At 42.0% G+C, this 19,730-nt stretch overlaps 1 protein-coding gene across 1 annotated transcript in view; it reads left to right on the top strand.

Moving 5' to 3' along the window:
- Positions 1–19,730, top strand: part of LOC115147222 (E3 ubiquitin-protein ligase NEURL1-like) — a 61,835-nt gene that overhangs the window by 21,622 nt on the left and 20,483 nt on the right. Inside the window, exon 3 of the mRNA XM_029689329.1 lies at positions 322–643. Within this exon, the coding sequence (XP_029545189.1) occupies positions 322–643 (322 nt within the window). The remainder of the gene's footprint in view (positions 1–321; positions 644–19,730) is intronic.

Consider the following 19,730-nt stretch of genomic DNA (forward strand, 5'->3'; position numbering starts at 1 on the left):
AGGTTACGCACCCAATGCATATTGGTCCGGTAAATGTCTTAAATGTCCGGTAAATTAAAATGCTGCCAGTCAAAGGCCTGGTACACTTATAGAACCAACCAAATTGGCCCATTACTTGCTTTCTTTTGCAACCTGTCAGCATTGTATAGGCCTAAGTCACAAAATGGAATCTCATTGACAAACAATACACAAAGGGAACCTTCAAACTTCAAGGCAACATTTAGACTTCCTTATAAAGTATAATCCTAGACCTTACACTCTTATGCTACTACAAACTGCTGTAAGACCATCGACCTATCATAGTCTGTCCTCCTTCCACAGATCACTAAGAAGCAGTGTTGCTGGAGTGGAGCTCTCCGTCTGGGCTTCACGGCTAAAGACCCGTCCCGTATCAACCCAGACAGCCTGCCCAAGTATGCCTGTCCTGACCTGGTCTCCCAGAGTGGCTTCTGGGCCAAGGCACTACCTGAGGAGTTCGCCAACGAAGGGAACGTCATCGCCTTCTGGGTGGACAAGAAGGGCCGGGTCTTCTATAGAATCAATGAGTCCAACCCGATGTTGTTCTTCAGTGGGGTGAGAACAGGAGAACCACTGTGGGCACTGATAGATGTCTATGGGTTGACCCGTGGAGTGCAACTGCTAGGTATGTAAGAAAGCATGCATGCACACCTACACATTCATCTCCATACCATTCCTCACTCAAAAAAGTTAACAAAACAAACAAAAAAAGATTCAAACGTCAAGAATCATGTGTGTTCCTTTGGCTAAAAGTATATTTGCTACAATGCTTGGACAGTTTGAACTCTCTTCTATTAGTCACTTGGGGAGACCCCTGGCGTCTTGGTAAACCGTATGCTGCTCGGAGCGTTGTTACAATCGCTCTCTTCTGCCCTAGTTAAATCAACACACAGCCTTTTACAGTCAGGCTATAGCCAGGGCAGCCTAGGGTACAGAGCTCCTATAGGTCCTCAGGGGGCCTTCTGACTAACATCTGCCCTCAACATACTGGTCGCTTACATCTGAACTGTAATAGTCCTACAATTTTCTTCCCTAGATTTTCTTTTCCTGCTTTAGCTTTCCACCTACATCCAAAATATATACGTCATGTTTACAATTAAACCAGCATCCTCTTATCTCTCTGTATACGTAGACATGCAGCAGTATAGTTATTGTTTTTCTTTTTAGTACTGTAGACCTATACATTCTTATTTAGGTACAGTAATCTCTTACTGATTTACATAGAACATTCTATGGTCGCCTTATTATGGTTTTGTGAAATTTCACATGTAACAGGAATGAACATGGGGCTTATATTTGTTTCCACCTACCACACACAAACCTCCAGGCTGCCTTCACTTCATATTCCCTATCAGAGGTGGTATCTGTCAGACCAAATCACTTTTTTCCCAAGCCTGCCGACACGCATTATGTTACATATTCTATTCATTTAAGTTAATGGCTCCACTGCACTGTACATGCATCAGGACACGTCTGTTTTGCTGCTACTGTAAAGTCTAACATCCCCCTAGGTAATCATCTAGGTCAGATTTAGCTTTACCTGATAGTGGTTACGGTTAGGTTAAGGAAATGTTTAACTGATCACAGGTTTCTGCTTATTGGGAACGGCACAGATAGAGAAGTACCTGAGGCATCTGTTAGTCATCCTGGTGTTCTCACAGACTACTGTTACAAACAATACCTAGAATAAGTTTTAAACTGTCTCAGTTCTGTTTAATCAAATGCCAACTCTGAAAGATTTATTAAATAAATGTAAACGATCCTTAATCACTGAAAAGAAAACTCTGTTTTCACATGAGCTTTTTTAAAACCCATAATTACACACTGTCTCACACAAACACACAAACACACACACACACACACACACACACACACACACACACACACACACACACACACACACACACACACACACACACACACACACACACACACACACACACACACACACACTCACAAACACACAGAAACCGTTATTTACTATCTTAGCACAAAGGTGAACACACGTGCCTACTTCTAAAAACATAGTGTATTTTGTCCTTCGATAACATCGGTTAAAGTCCCAAGGGTTGTGTTGAGGTCAGCACAGAAGGTTAGGATGACAGGATGACCCCGGTTGCGCCCAGCAACAACTTCGAGGCCTCCGATTGGGAGATGCATGATAGGTCCCTCTGTAGGTATTGTGTGATAGGCCCCCTGCAAGAGATGCCTTCCAGACACATTTTAGGGGTTATTACACATGGCTTAGTGTGATGTAGTGTTTTCCACACCTCCAGTTGGGTGATGAGCATAGTTTAAGATCCAAGCTGTAGCTAATGAAACCCAGACAGGCAGAATTATGGGATAAATAAGTCTAGCTACTCTGGTGTTGGCAGCTTCATTCCTCATACACACACAGACACACACCTTCTACGACAACCATGAGAATGGCGATGCACTGCACTGCACTTCCCTGCCTGCCTGTCTATCTCTTTTTAACTATCTCTTCTTAATTCTCTTCTTAACTATCTCTTCTTAACTATCTTCTCTGTCTATCTCTTCTTAACTGCCTTAACTACATACCACCAGCACTAACATTTAAATGACTTCAAACGCGATACATTATCAGTCATGTAGTGACTCCATGTCTTTCATGTGCATATGACAAATAAACAAACAAAGTTGACGAGAGCATTGAACTTGACATACAACACCCGTCCTGCCTGTCACATTCTGTTAAAGGTCCCAAAGCACACACATCCCTGGGTCGCTCCTCTTTTCAGTTCGCTGCAGCTAGCAACTGGAACGAGCTGCAAAAAACACTTGAACTGGACCGTTTTATCTCCATCTCTTCATTCAAAGACTCAATCATGGACACTCCCACTGACAGTTGTGGCTGCTTCGCGTGATGTATTGTTGTCTCTACCTTCTTGCCCTTTGTGCTGTTGTCTGTGCCCAATAATGTTTGTACCATGTTTTGTGCTGCTACCATGTTGTGTTGCTACCATGTTGTTGTCATGTTGTGTTGCTACCATGCTGTGTTTTCATGTGTTGCTGCCATGCAATGTTGTTGTCTTAGGTCTCTCTTTATGTAGTGTTGTGGTGTCTCTCTTGTCATGATGTGTGCTTTGTCCTATATTTTAATTTTATTTTTAATCCCAGCCCCCGTCCCTGCAGGAGGCCTTTTGCCTTTCGTTAGGCCATCATTATAAATAAGAATTTGTTCTTAACTGACTTGCCTAGTTAAATAAAGGTTCAATTCAAAAATGTAATACAATTAACATGTACTGGGTCGTTCCACGAAATGAGTGCCTTTTGCTTCCCTTTGATGTGTTAAGTAGAAAGGAAGCACCAATATTGGATTTCACTCACCATCACAATTTAAATGCTGTCACTAACCACGCTTCCATCCAACCATTTCATGCGGATGAATTACCTGATGCTGTAACAAGTCACAACCGGGCTGATGGAAACATGAAATGCTGGTTCAATTTTATAAATGCAGAAAGTTAAATTATTCGTTCGACATGGTGGGATCTTTTTGTGTCTGTAAAGTTAATTATGCGAGAAATGGCGGTGGAAACGACTTCATGCGCAAATATTGATATACACTGCTCAAAAAAATAAAGGGAACACTTAAACAACACAATGTAACTCCAAGTCAATCCCACTTCTGTGAAATCAAACTGTCCACTTAGGAAGCAACACTGATTGACAATACATTTCACATGCTGTTGTGCAAATGGAATAGACAACAGGTGGAAATTATAGGCAATTAGCAAGACACCCCCAATAAAGGAGTGGTTCTGCAGGTGGGGACCACAGACCACTTCTCAGTTCCTATGCTTCCTGGCTGATGTTTTGGTCACTTTTGAATGCTGGCGGTGCTTTCACTCTAGTGGTATCATGAGACGGAGTCTACAACCCACACAAGTGGCTCAGGTAGTGCAGCTCATCCAGGATGGCACATCAATGCGAGCTGTGGCAAGAAGGTTTGCTGTGTCTGTCAGCGTAGTGTCCAGAGCATGGAGGCGCTACCAGTAGACAGGCCAGTACATCAGGAGACGTGGAGGAGGCCGTAGGAGGGCAACAACCCAGCAGCAGGACCGCTACCTCCGCCTTTGTGCAAGGAGGAACAGGAGAAGCACTGCCAGAGTCCTGCAAAATGACCTCCAGCAGGCCACAAATGTGCATGTGTCTGCTCAAACGGTCAGAAACAGGCTCCATGAGGGTGGTATGAGGGCCCGACGTCCACAGGTGGGGGTTGTGCTTACAGCCCAACACCGTGCAGGACGTTTGGCATTTGCCAGAGAACACCAAGATTGGCAAATTCGCCACTGGCGCCCTGTGCTCTTCACAGATGAAAGCAGGTTCACACTGAGCACGTGACAGACGTGACAGAGTCAGGAGACGCCGTGGAGAACGTTCTGCTGCCTGCAACATCCTCCAGCATGACTGGTTTGGCGGTGGGTCAGTCATGGTGTGGGGTGGCATTTCTTTGGGGGGCCGCACAGCCCTCCATGTGCTCTCCAGAGGTAGCCTGACTGCCATTAGGTACCGAGATGAGATCCTCAGACCCCTTGTGAGACCATATGCTGGTGCGGTTGGCCCTGGGTTCCTCCTAATGCAAGACAATGCTAGACCTCATGTGGCTGGAGTGTGTCAGCAGTTCCTGCAAGAGGAAGGCATTGATGCTATGGACTGGCCCGCCCGTTCCCCAGACCTGAATCCAATTGAGCACATCTGGGACATCATGTCTCGCTCCATCCACCAACGCCACGTTGCACCACAGACTGTCCAGGAGTTGGCGGATGCTTTAGTCCAGGTCTGGGAGGAGATCCCTCAGGAGACCATCCACCACCTCATCAGGAGCATGCCCAGGCGTTGTAGGGAGGTCATACAGGCACGTGGAGGCCACACACACTACTGAGCCTCATTTTGACTTGTTTTAAGGACATTACATCAAAGTTGGATCAGCCTGTAGTGTGGTTTTCCATAATAATCTCATCATGTAGCCTACCTGTACTGTATCTGCAAACTGTTGGCTAGAGCACATGTGCCAAGATCAGAGTGGGCACATTTTCTATGTAACGCAGCTGTTTTTGTGACAAAACCATCAGTAGAGTTGAAAAGGCGATGGAAACCCATTTAACATGTATTTTTTATTTGATACATTGGAATTTAATGACAAAAGTTATTTTTATGTGCACTATGTTTATGTGCACACACAGCCTTTTTATCCGCATCAAGTCACTTTGATGAAACACATCTCTGGTAGGAAAATTAGATGGAAACCTAGCTACTGCCAAAGTTTTGGCTTGGTGGCCAAACAAATGATCGGCATTGATCAATATGTAAAGAGTAATCTAAGAAGCCAAATGATTAAACACTTTGGCCACCCTGTAGCCTAGATGTCATAGCCATTCATTTCTGGAATATTGTCAGTCATTATATGCATTTTTGTAAGCCCTAGACTTTTTCCACTTTTTGTTGTGTTACAGCCTTTTTTGTCACTAGACTACACACAATACCCCATAATGTCAAAGTGGAATAATGTTTTCTAAATGTTCACAAATTAATTAAAAATTAAAAGTCAATAAGTATTCAACCCCTTTGTTATGGAAAGCCTAAATAAGTTCAGGAGTACAAATTTGCTTAACATGTCACATAACAAGTTGCATGCGCTCCCTTTGTGTGCAAGAATAAAGAATATTGTTTAACATGATTTTTGAATGACTACCTCATCTCTGTAAGGTCCTTCAGTCGAGCAGTGAATTTCAAACACAGATTCAACCACAAAGACCAGGGAGGTTTTTCCAATGCCTCGCAAAGAAGGGCACCTATTGGTAGATGGGTAAAAATAAATAAAAAGCAGACATTGAATATCCCTTTGATTGCACTTTGGAGGGTGTATCAATACTCCCAGTCGCTACAAAGAAACAGGCATCCTTACTTTCTGAGTTGCCAGAGAGGAAGGAAACTGCTCAGGGATTTCACCATGAGGCCAATGGTGACTTTAAAACAATGACAGAGTTTAATGGCTGTGATAGGAGAAGATGTAGGATGTATCAACAACATTGTAGTTACTCCACAATACTAACCTAATTGACAGAGTGAAAAGAAGGAAGCCTGTACAGAATAAAAACATTCCAAAACATGCATCCTGTTCGCACTAAGACACTAAAGTAAAACTCCTAAAACTTTGGCAAAGAAATGAACTTTATGTCCTGCATACAAAGTGTTATTTTTGGGGCAAATCCAACACAACACATAACTGAGGACCACTCTTCATATTTTCAAGCATGTGATGGCTGCATCATGTTATGGGTATGCTTGTCATCGGCAAGGACTAGGGAGTTTTTTAATGGCAAAAAGAAACAGAATAGAGCTAAGCACAAAAAAAGACAATAAAATCAATTTTAATGTTACTTTGTAACACAACAAAATGTGAAAAAAAATTAAGCGGTGTGAATACTTTCTGAAGGCACTGTATATGCATTTTGAGTCATTAAATGCATTTTAGCAAAGATGCAAATGTACATGTATTTGAAATACATTTTGTATTGAGGTCAGCACATGACAATAGTCTTAAAGTCTCTGATTGGGTGACTAATGAACAGGCCCTCGGTAGGTATCGTGTTATAGGCCCCCTGCAGGAGATGCCTTCCAGACACATTTTTGGGAATATTATTACAGATGGCGTAGTGTGATTTAGTGTTTTCCACTGCTCCAGTTGGATGATGAGCGTAGTTTAAGATCCCAGCTCTAGCTAATGAAACCCAGACAGGCAGAATTACGGGCTAGATAAATCTAGCTACTCTGAGGGTGGCAGCTTCATTCCACAATCCCACGTGGATGGAGACAGAGAGACACACACATCACACACGCACGCACTCACGCACACACACCGTCAATGACGACCCTAGAAATGGAGATGCGCTTGCCTGCCTGGCTGTCAATCTATCCTCTCTCTTAACTGCCTTCTCTTTTTTGGCACCATTAAGCTCACCTTCCCCGGCAATATATGTTGCCATAAACAAGTCCATGGTATTTGGGAAAGGTGATAGCATGACACTTCCTGCTAGAGCCTCCTAGGCAGGAACTGATCCTACACTGTTAAAATGAAGTGCTTTGTAACACTGAGCTTGCCACCATCTTGAAGGAGACGAAACCTTCACTTTGCTGGAGTTTTGAAACATATCATCCTGAGATGTTATGAAATATTACATGGTGTGTTGTAACACCACTAAATCAAGCGTTGTGCAACACCTTGCCAGGGACTGGGAGCACTCACTGAAAATATTTAAAACACTATTTTGGTGTTTCAAGTTCTGTTTAGTGCAGAATTAGATCCCTTCTCTTTTGGTGTAGTTTCCTAGTGTCTTAATGTTTAACATTGTTTTATGTATTTGAAAATGTGCCATTTTATAGAATTTCGGTAGGCATTGTCAGACACAGTGTTTAAACCACCAGACCCTACTGAAGGTTGAACTGCAAGAATTGACAGTAATAAATGTGGGAATGGGTGCAGTCCTCATTGAACATCATTTTGCCTGAAGGTTTTCAGAACTGTTCATCATGATCCATTACACCTCATGGCACAACAAGCTGAACATAGAGTTCTCTTTCTTCAAACATGCATACGACGTTGTGTGAAAAAATCACAAAGTCAAATTTTTTTAATTACCCACAATCCTCTTTAAACTGAGTCAAGTGTCAAGATAGGAAATGCAAGGTGATTCAAACCAAAGACTTCCAATGAGTTCAATCACTCAATGTTCTCTTTCTTTGGTTATCCTCATAAAATACACTTACATTTTCAACAACATTTACAACATATACAATTAATAAATCATTGAAACGACTTGCATGCATTTTGACACTTTATGGGGACAGTTCTGAAATGACAGAGGGGATAGAGATAGGTGGGAGAAACAGATTGAATGGGTGGAGCGGGTAATTTAACTCAGGTCTTTGGTGGGGAGAGGGGTGACTAAGCGAGGTGTGTTACCACTAGATAATTTCAATTCAGCCCAGAATAATTTCTTACAGTGTGGCTGTGTGGTTGAGCAGGTAAAATTCCAACGAAATGTACCATCTTACTGCCTGTCCTTTTTCCAATCTGTCTAAATAATGGAATTGAAAAACATTAAGATTCCACAAAACAATAATTCTCCATAGTCTCTTATCATTGATTAATATTTAAGCTATAAACCACTTGCATTTATAAACCATTGATTTTATGAGAAACACAGTTTTTGTGTTTTGATGCTGCCTTTTACATGCACTCAAACCCCAAAAAGTGTTTTCACAACACTCTCTTAAAATCACCAATATTCAGATGATTAACCACTTTGGGTGTTTCAGAGTACTTCATTTCAGTTTTAAAGCACATTATGTGTATTAAAACACTTACATTGGGTTTACATTCAAACACCAGATCTCAGCTTAGGTGCACAACTTTTCATGGTTTTGTTACACAATCATGGTGTTTGGAGACTTTCTATTTTTACAGTGTAGGTAGGAACTGATTTACTGTTTCAGGCCTTTAAAGCTACAATATGTAACTTCTTGGGAGACCTGACCAAATTCACATAGAAATGTGAGTTATAGATCTTTCATTCCCTTTGAAAGCAAGTCTAAGAAGCTGTAGATCTGTTCTATGTGTGCTATTTCTATGCTTCCTGTTCTGAAGTTTCGTTTTTGCATCTTTTACTTTTGGTTTTGTACATCAGCTTTGAACAGCTGAATATACAATATTTTGGGTTATGGAAAATATATTTCACAGCGGTTTAGATGGTACAATGATTCTCTACACAATGACTGCTTTTTTTGTCACATAAACTGAAATTAGGCAAACTATTAGAATTTTAGCAACCAGGAAATGGCGATTTCTGCAGAGTGCTTCTTTAACTGGGCAAATGCAATATCTTCTGGGTTGGGGCAGAATAATGAGCCCGATGCCCCTCAGAGGCTTTACATCCTGCAGGATAAAAAAGTTGTTTCATAAATATACATGGAGCTCCAGTGCTTCATGGCTGTCTGTCACATACCGTTGACGTGTGCAATGTTTATGCACGTACAGGCGCAGAGGCATACAAGTATGAACACACACACACACACACACAGGTCCATAGAACTGGGGTTAGAGAGGTTGAGGAGTTCCAGCTGCTGTTTTGAAGACAGGGGGGCCAGGCTGTGCTGAGGAGGTCACAGTGGAACCTTAATCAGAGTGGGGCCCCAAAGTGACGTCTCTGAAAATGAAGCAGGGAGACTGACTTCAAAACACCGTGTGACAGTTAGAGATGACTCTGTCTCATACACATACACACACACACACACACACACACACACACACACACACACACACACACACACACACACACACACACACAGAGACTGTTCAGTTGTTGTCTTAGGGAATTTATGTAGTTAATACACTCCAGTACACTAACATAAACACACTGTTTGGATTATAAAATATCTCAAAGTAACACAACATAAACATACTGTATGAATTATAGAATATCTCAAAGTAACACAGTTGTCATTGATCTCAACGATTGACAGGTCAGCCTAACCTTCTCTCTCTTTGTCTCTGTCTTTCTCTGTCTCTGTCTCTCTTTCTCCATCTCTCGCTCTGATAGAAAATCAGAAGGTAATAAACATTTCAAAGGAAGGGAACATTCTGTTACTTTTCAAATGGCCCTGAAAACATTTTCAAAGTGTGTGAGTGTGTGTGTTTTCAAAGAATACTCTATGACATTCAAAAGCCGAGCTGCTCTGCTCCTTGACCAGTTTAAAAGTTTTCAATACAAGTAGATTTTACTTTCTCCCATTTTGGCTCAATGTATTGTTTATACTGTAGGGCAAATCACCAGTGATTGCGGAATGTGCTCTTTTCTAAAGATGTCGACAGGGGCAACAGAGAAAAAAGCCCAATGTTTTGACACGGGGGAACACAAGCTGTGAAAGCTGGACGCATGAGGTTGTGAGAAAAATGGGTGCTTTTGTTTGTCTTTCGCAAATGTGTCAGAGAAATGTTGCTTATCTCTGACAAGGTGTCACAATGTCTATAAGGTTGTCCGAACCTTGTAGAGTGTGTGTGTGTGGGTGGGTGGGTGGGTGGGTGGGTGGGTGTGTGTGGGTGGGTGCGTGTGTCAGCATTAGGACACATGTGAAGAATTAAAATATGCCAGGTCTGATACGGAAACATATTAAAATCTTTCATATTGCTCTGTTGTCTGGTTGACAGCAGGTAAGAAACCTGACGTTTCTTCATGGTTATACAATACCTTTCACGTATGATTTGTTGTGCACAGGTATCAAATCAAATCAAATTTGATTGGTCACATACATACACGTGTTTAGCAGATGTTAATGCGAGTGTAGCGAAATGCTTGTGCTTCTAGTTCTGACAGTGCATTGATATCTAACAATTTCACAACATATAACCAAAATACAAGTAAATCTAAGAAAGGAATGAATTAAGAATAAATATGAAGATACAGTTGAAGTGGGAAGTTTACATACACTTAGGTTGGAGTCATTAAAACTCGTTTTTCAACCACTCCCCACATTTCTTGTTAACAAACTTTAGTTTTGGCAAGTCGGTTAGGACATCTATCTACTTAGTGCATGACACAATACATTTTTCAAACAATTGTTTACAGACAGATTATTTCACTTATAATTCACTGTATCACAATTCGAGTGGGTCAGAAGTTTACATACACTAAGGTGACTGTGCCTTTAAACAGCTCGGAAAATTCCAGAAAATTATGACATGGCTTTAGAAGCTTCTGATAGGCTAATTGACATCATTTGAGTCAATTGGAGGTGCACCTGTGGATGTATTTCAAGGCCCACCTTCAAACTCAGTGCCTCTTTCCTTGACATCATGGGAAAATCAAAAGATATCAGCCAAGACCTCAGAAAAAAATTGTAGACCTCCACAAGTCTGGTTCATCCTTGGGAGCAATTTTCAAATGCCTGAAGGTACCACGTTCATCTGTAGAAACAATAGTACGTAAGTATAAACACCATGGGACCACGCAGCCGTCATACCGCTCAGGAAGGAGACGCGTTCTGCCTCCTAGAGATGAACGTACTTCGGTGTGAAAAGTGCAAATCAATCCCAGAACAACAGCAAAGGACCTTGTGAAGATGCTGGAGGAAACAGGTACAAATTATCTATATCGACAATAAAATGAGTCCTATATCGACATAACCTGAAAGGCTGCTCAGCAAGGAAGAAGCCACTGCTCCAAAACCACCATAAAAAAGCCAGACTACAATTTGCAACTGCACATGGGGACAAAGATCGTACTTTTTGGAAAAATGTCCTAGAACTGTTTGGCCATAATGACTATTGTTATGACCATCGAGGAAAAAAGGGGGAGGCTAGCAAGCTGAAGAACACCATTCCAACCATGAAGCACGGGGGTGGCAGCATCATGTTGTGGGGGTGCTTTGCTGCTGGAGGGACTGGTGCACTTCACAAAATAGATGGCATCATGAGGAAAGAAAATTATGTGGATGTATTGAAGCAACATCTCAAGACATCAGTCAGGAAGTTAAAGCTTGGTCGCAAATGGGTCTTCCATATGGAGAATGACCCCAAGAATACTTCCAAAGTTGTAGCAACAGGTTAAGGACAACAAAGTCAAGGTATTGGAGTGGCCATCACAAAGCCCTGACCTCAATCAATAAGAAAATTGTGGGCAGAACTGAAAAAGTGTGTGCAAGCAAGGAGGCCTACAAACCTGACTCAGTTACACCAGCTCTGTCAGGAGGAATGGGCCAAAATTCACCCAACTTATTGTGGGAAGCTTGTGGCAGGCTACCCGAAACGTTTGACCCAAGTTAAACAATTTAAAGGCAATGCTACCAAATACTAATTGAGTGTATGTAAACTTCTGACCCACTGGGAATGTGATGAAAGAAATAAAAGCTGAAATAAATCATTCTCTACTATTATTATAACATTTGACATTCATTTTTAAAATAAAGTGGTGATCCTAACTAACCTAAGACAGGGAATTTTTACTAGGATTAAATGTCAGGAATTGTGAAAAACTGAGTTTAAATGTATTTGGCTAAGGTGTATGTAAACTTACGACTTCAACTGTATGTCAGAGCGGCATTGGACTAAGATACAGTGGCATAGTATAGAGTACAGTATATACATATGAGATGGGTGATTCAATATTTACACACAATTAAAGAGACTAAGATACCGTACAATAGTACAGAGTACAGTTTACACATATGCGTGACATGCCATGATAACTTGTTATGGATGTCACAACAAAACACAAGGCTTGTCTGGTCGAATTTAGCGCTCAATACACAGAAGTCAGACAATGTATGATATATAGACCTGTCCTTATCTATAAATCCAATAATCCAGAACTTGTATATGCAGTACTGATCATTTCAGACATCACAGACAAACATAGAGGCTCTTGCAGTGTAGTTCACTGTGTCCCTGTTTGGAGTTAACACAGTTTAAACCTTTGTGACCAGCTGTAGAGAATGACTCTATTAACGTAAGTATTAATGACATATGAGATCTGGATGGAACCAGTCTGCTTGGGCTGGGTTTTGCTGGCTAGTACCAAGATGCATATGTGATATGTCGTGGTGCAGCTGTGTAGTAGCACACACTAATGATTAGAAGGAGAGCTGGAGGGAGGGAGTGAGAGAGAGACGGAGAGAGGAAGGGACAGAGAATGATGGGAAGAGTGAAAAAGGGGGGGAGTGAGGGAGAAAGTGAGAGAGAGGGAGAAGGAAAGAAAGCGCGGGAGAGAGAGAGAATGAATGAGTGGAAGAAGAGAGGCATTAGAGCTAATTCACTATTTTTGCTTTACTCTCACTGCAAACTCACAATGTTTTCTCACTTACTTTTACCCTAAGGATACTGAGAGAGTAACTACCTAGAGATGTAGGGTCTTAATTTGAGACAATTTGCTACAGCAGGAAAATAATCCTGCAGCAACAGGAAATGTGAATTATTATGCAGATTATAATGAATTGACATTTTTGTAGGGGTTGATACATTTTTCGTAATAGGAAATCAAGACTGACATTTGTAAGTGGAAATTACAAGCTTCAGAAACCTATTTAAACCTCAAATACACTACAGGTTGTACATTTCAGGAACGTTCTCCTTCAAAAGGGTGATAAAATTAAGATCCTACATCTGTATATAAACTAATGACTGATTCTAATGGCAACGAGAAAAGATTTACAACTGCTGAAAGGTCAACCAAGTTTGAAACGCAAAAATAGATGACACGTGTCACTGGAGTTAGGACTTTCTAAAGGAATATCTGCAATATGTCCTCAGCCTCTTAACTGATGAAAAATATTTCCTATTATTGTTATTATCAAGATATTGCACAGAGAAGATGGATACTGAAGTAGAGCTTATTGGACCCTTGGTTCCTTGCCATGTTTTGGACCTATCGTCCACTATGTTCTCGGTCCAATCTTATGACTGCGGTAATATGAAGTCATTTGGAACAATATAAGTCATTGAGGGACGTTATCCAAAACCAAAGACACAGACCACGGAGGTTACTGGTTACGGTCCACTGAGGGGAAAACACACTCCTGTGGGTAAAATGGTTATTTGATTATTTCAGTGTTTTGACTGGCATTGAGGTTTGACTTGGCCGAACTGTCTAATTCCTAGCTAATACAGTAGGTGCACTTATAAGTCCTCTGGTCAAATCAGAAGATCCAAGGATAATACGCTAAGGATAAATTATGTTGTAACTTTGTGGTTTTATGCGTTCAAACTGGAAACATATTGTAGAAAGAGCAGTTTGAATGTCACAACGGTCTCTGCATTCAAAATACTAATTAATTGTCTGGCTGTGTTTATGGACGTAAATGTCAAATGCACTGTAGAAGTCGAGGTCATTGTTTGGTCAGTGGTTTGGATAGACAGAGAAAAAAAATTCTGTATGGTTTGGCAGTGAAACCAATTTGAGAATATGTTGACAGCTTAATACTCATTTCCTATTTTATAGGACATTTTGGACAAAAACTGGTTGAATCAATGTTGTTTCCACGTCATTTCAACAAAATAATTCAACATGATGACGTTGAACCAACTTGGGAAACTGATTGGATTTGGAAAAAAGTAATCAACGTAAAGGAATGTTGTCCTTTTTTCACCCAACTTTTAACCTAAATCCAATGACATGGTGAAATGTTTTGTTGTTTTCGGATTTAATTCGCGTTAGTTGACATCTCAACCAAATGTTAATCCAAACTAGACGTTGAACTGGTCGTCTGTGCCCAGTGGGAAGACACCAGAGGTGTAATGCCAAGATTTATGTTGTCCTTCCTGACGTTGTACTTCATGTCTTTCACGTCCTAAAATGGACACCGTACAATGGACTACCCCCTATTATGAAATGTGAAGGGAAACAACGCAATGTATATAGCCCTGTCTAAACATATAGGTGATGCATAGACGATTGCAAGAAAATACGTTCAATCCGAGTCAAAGGCAGTCTGTTACATTGGCTGGAATTAATTCCCCCCTTTTGACCCGACAAATGATTAGCCAAATAACAGCTCTATCCTCACCACAGTCCAGACCTGGGTTCAAATACTACTCTAAATAACTTCAAATACTTTATCTGTGCTTAATTGAGTTTGACTGGCTTAATGGAACCAACAGAATAGCCTCAAAACTGCAAACCCTGCCCATCTTGCACTCCAGGCAGTTAGAGCAAACACTCAAAAGTATTTGAAAAATTGTAAATAGTACTTGAACCCAGACCTGCCACGGTCTGGTTGGAGCAGTCGAGCAGGAGGAAAACTGACTGAGAGGGGCTTTAATATAAGAACCTTATAATGGAGTTATTCATGTATTAATGCTTAGGCCCCGACCACTGATTGGTTGAGAGATGCTGCACATGCTGAATTTTGCTGATGACCTAAGGGACTGGGGCTTCTGGGGCTTTTGTGACTTATGGAGAGTGTTTGTGCCTGGGCTTTTGTTTTGGAGCCATGTGGCGTGTGTCGCCTCCCAAAAGGCTGTTGATCTTTCCAGCCTGGGGGTTCAAAATCGACTTGCCGGCGAGGCGAGGGAGCGACTGGCCCAAAGCCAGGGAGTATCAGGGTATACGGCACCATCCCAAACATCCCTCAAACCCTCCCTCGCTGCCTCTCTCTCTCTCTCCACTCCATCTCTTTTCTTTCTCTCTTTCTATCCACTCACTCACTGTATCCCTCTCTCTTTCTCTCTCTCTCTCACTCAATCACTCTCTCTCTTTCTATCCTTCTCACTCACACTATCCTTCTTTACCTCTCTCAACCTCCTCTCTCTTTCACCAACTCTCTCTCTCCTCTCTCCATCCCTCTTTATCTCTCCATCACTTAGTCTCTCCTGGAAACCTCAAACATAGGCACTCTCCTCCCCATCCATCCCCGCCTGTCTCAGCTGTGCAGCTCTACTTCTAAAAGAACACAGCTGTGAGCTGCTCTCCTTCCTCCCTACTCCACTTCTCATCTCCTTTCAGTCCCAATCCTCCACTCCCATCAGTCTCTCACATCTTATGAATCCCTGAGAGTTTGTGAATAAAGCCAAGCTCTGAGAGAGAGAGAGAGAGAGAGAGAGGGAGAGAGAGAGAAGCCAGATGTATAACTGTGTACATCCCCTCTCTCACAGGGAGAGCCACAACGTTGGCTCTCGTACCCTGGCACGTTCCCTCTGCTAAACCCACATAAAAAATACTACAGTTGACTATAGAATACTATAATGCTTACTATAGAATTATGTAGTAAACTAGTATACTGTAGAATACAATACTACACACTGTAGAATCCCTCTATCATGTGTAGTTCTTACTATAGAATGTTGTAGTATAATGTAGAATACTATAGTAAATACAACAGTGTTATCCGCAAAAAAAACACTGTAGTAAATACTACAGAAAAGTCCACAAAAACACTACAGTCTGCAAAAACACTACACTTTTTAAACTATACTAAATACTACAGTATTTCATTTGCATATACCCTGCCCATTCCCCTCCCCCATATCGCAATATATGCCATCCATAAGTAAGAAACCTACATGCCACATAATTACCATATATTGTGTTCCCTACAGGTTATAGAAAAAAGCAGAAGTGCTGAACTATTTTTTCAGACCTCCGTGTTACCTACAGTTTCTGGAAAATGTCCTCTTTTAGTATTTCTCCAGTAGGTTTCCTCAAGGAGAAAGACTCCACTTAAATGTCAAAGATAATAAAACAAGAACAAAATAGTAAATACTACAGTAATGTCCCCAAAAACCCTACAGTAATTACTACAGTATACTACAGTCCACAAAATAACTACAATAAATACTACAGTATACTACAATCCGTCAAAACATTTAAAACACTACATTGATTACTATAGTATATACTACAGTTATTTTACTATAGTATTTACACTATAGTTAACTGTAAATACTACTGTATACTACAGTAAATACTATAGTATTTTTTCATTTGGAAAGCAAGCAAAGCCACTAAGCCAGCCAGCCTATCCCTCTCCTTCTTCCCCCTCTCCTCCCTCCTCTTCCCCGTACACACACAGCATTAGTAGCCTGCTAGCTTCACTGCCATTCTCAATCAAACGCTCAGAAAAAGAGCCAAACTCCCCCCCCCGCTCCCCCATTTTGTATATTTGTTGGTTTAGCCCAACAGGTGCTGTGTTTGGTTCTCAATTGAATGTGTTTGGATTTTTAATACGTTTTTTTGTCTCTCTCCTAGTGTATTGACTACAGCTGCCTCGCTCTGTGTCCCCATTACAGTTAGTTTCCTTAACAAGGTTAGATTGGGATGGCCTGTGTGTGTGTGTGTGTGTGTGTGTGTGTGTGTGTGTGTGTGTGTGTGTGTGTGTGTGTACGTGCGTGTGCATGCGTGCGCGTGCGTACATGTGTGTGCGTGTGTTAGTGAGAGGCCAGAGTGCCCACTTTGTTTGAAGCGTCTTTCAGAGAGCTGCAATTGCAAAGCTGTGCCCTCGGCCAATCGGCCAATGAGAACGCACATCTGTGGGCAGCCTATCTGAAAAGGACCAATGGGCACAAAGGGGTTTGTCTCTAACTTAAAGAGCAGGTGCACCATGATGAGTGGGCAGCAGCTGGTGCAGTTACACACATACACTCACACATACACATACTTACACACACACACACACACACACACACACACACACACACACACACACACACACACACACACACACACACACACACACACACACACACATAAACATACACAAACACACAAACATACACAAACACACACTCCACTTTTTCAGCATAGGCACAGCGTCCTTCACTCTTTTATCTTCCCTCTCATATTCTCCTCCCTCTCTCTGTCTCACTAGGGGCACAAAGTAAACATGCACTGCCATTTAGAACTGGTCTACAGAGACCTCCTTTCATGAAGAATTGGGCCAAAGCCTAACATCTTGAAACTGTGTTCATGAATGTCAACATTCAGCTCGGCAGAAAAAAATAATCCTTGTCGAATCGCATAGTACATCTTCATGATGGTTGCTGTATTTGTTATACTGTAAGACTAGCTCTTGTCCACGGCAATAGCAAGTTCCTCTACTAACACATTTTTTTCCCTAATTAGAGGATCGTGCGAACGCCCTGGACCAGAGCTAGTGTAACACCAGATCATGCACCAAATTCTGCATTCAGTGGAGACTGTTGACTCACAGAGTGACTCACATCAGGAGAGATGGTACACAGTAGACACACTACTGAACTTGACGTTACTGAACTTGACTGGAAGCTGCAGTACATGCTTTTTAATTCTGCTGAGTGTTAGTGAGTGTGTGGAAAGAAAGAGAGAGAGAGAGAGAGAGAATAGGAGAGCTGTTCCCCTCTTTTCAGCATTCCTAATCTGACATTGTCTCAACTCCTCTCCTCCTATCCCACCCTCTCCTTTCACATCCCTCCATCTCTTCTCCTCAATCCCGTTATCCCCTAAGTCGTGTCATCATCATGCCCAAACTCCATTCCTCCATGCCTCCCTCATGTCTCTGGGGTCCTCAGCTATTCCTCGTCGTGCCAAACGTCTATCCCCAACTCTAATCCAATTCAGAACAGAGCTCTGCAGTAATGAAAGAAAGCCACACGCCACTCTCGGCTCTGTTTGATGATGTCATGATGTCATTCTCAAAGACACTGGTGATTTGATTTGAGTTAGCCTAGAGCAGGGAGGGGCAACTTTGATGGGGGTGGGGCCGCATCCATACCCCCCCGCTAGAAAAAACATAGTGCCTCCCCTCGTGACAGCAAAGAGAAATAAATTACGTTTTAACATTCATTTCCTGTTGCCATTTTAAAGCAAGTTTGCTTAAATGTTACACTTTTTTCAATGGGGCGGAGAGAAGATTTAGCAATTTTATAACTCATTTTCTGCAATTCTACACATTTTTACATAGGGTAGAGGCAAATGTTTGCAGTTTTTAATATGATAACTGATAATCAATGGGCCCCACCACAGTCAGTAATTCGACCATACTAACTACAAATTTAGATAGCTGACCGTTAATTTATCAATCTAAAAATGTTTTGCCGACATGGGCTTATTGAGTGACTGCTGATTCACAACCACATTTCTAAGTTGCACCTTGTGTGTTCTATTATTCTAACTCATTATGGGGTATTGTGTGTAGATTGATGAAGGAGAAGAAAAAAAACGATTTAATCAATCCTTCAATCAAATATATTTATAAAGCCTTTTTACATCAGCGGATGTCACACAGTGCTATACAGAAATCCAGCCTAAAACCCCAAACAGCAAGCAATGCAGATGTAGAAGCACGGTGGATAGGAAAAACTCCCTAGAAAGGCAGGAACCTAGGAAGAAACCTAGAGAGGAACCAGGCTCTGAGGGGTGGCCAGTCCTCTTCTGGCTGTACCGGGTGGAGATTATAAGAGTACATGGCCATTTAAAGCCAGATTGTTCAAGCATTCATAAATGACCAGCAGGGTCAAATAATAATCACAGTGATTGTAGAGGGTGCAACAGGTCAGTACCTCAGGAGTAAATGTCAGTTGGCTTTTCATAGCCGAGCATTCAGAGGTCGAGACAGCAGGTGCGGTAGAGTGAGAGAGCGAGTTGAAAACAGCAGGGCCGGGACAAGGTACCACGTCTGGTGAACAGGTCAGGGTTCCCTAGCCGCAAGTAGAACAGTTGAAACTGGAGCAGCAGCACGACCAGGTGGACTGGGGAGAGCCAGGAGTCATCAGGGCAGGTAGTCCTGAGGCATGATCCTAGGGCTCAGGTCCTCTGGGAGGGGAGAGAGAGAGAATTAGAGGGAGCATGCTTACATTCATTCAGGACACCATATAAGACAGGATAATTCTACCAGATATAACAAACTGACCCTAGCCCCAGCACATAGACTATTGCAGCATAGATACTGGAGACTGAGACAGGGGTGGGTCGGGGGACACTGGCCCCGTCTGACAATACCCCTGGACAGGGCCAACCAGGCACGATATAACCCCACCCACTTTGCCAAAGCACAGTCCCCACACCACTAGAGAGATATCAACAGACCTCCAACTTACTACCCTGAGACAAGGCTGAGTATAGCCCATGGAGAACTCCTCCACCGCACAAGCCAGAGGGGGCGCAAAACCAGACAGGAAGATCACGTCTGTAACTCAACCCACTCAAGTGACGCACCCCTCC

Source organism: Salmo trutta, chromosome 14 (assembly GCF_901001165.1).
Source record: "Salmo trutta chromosome 14, fSalTru1.1, whole genome shotgun sequence".
Lineage (NCBI taxonomy): Eukaryota > Metazoa > Chordata > Actinopteri > Salmoniformes > Salmonidae > Salmo > Salmo trutta.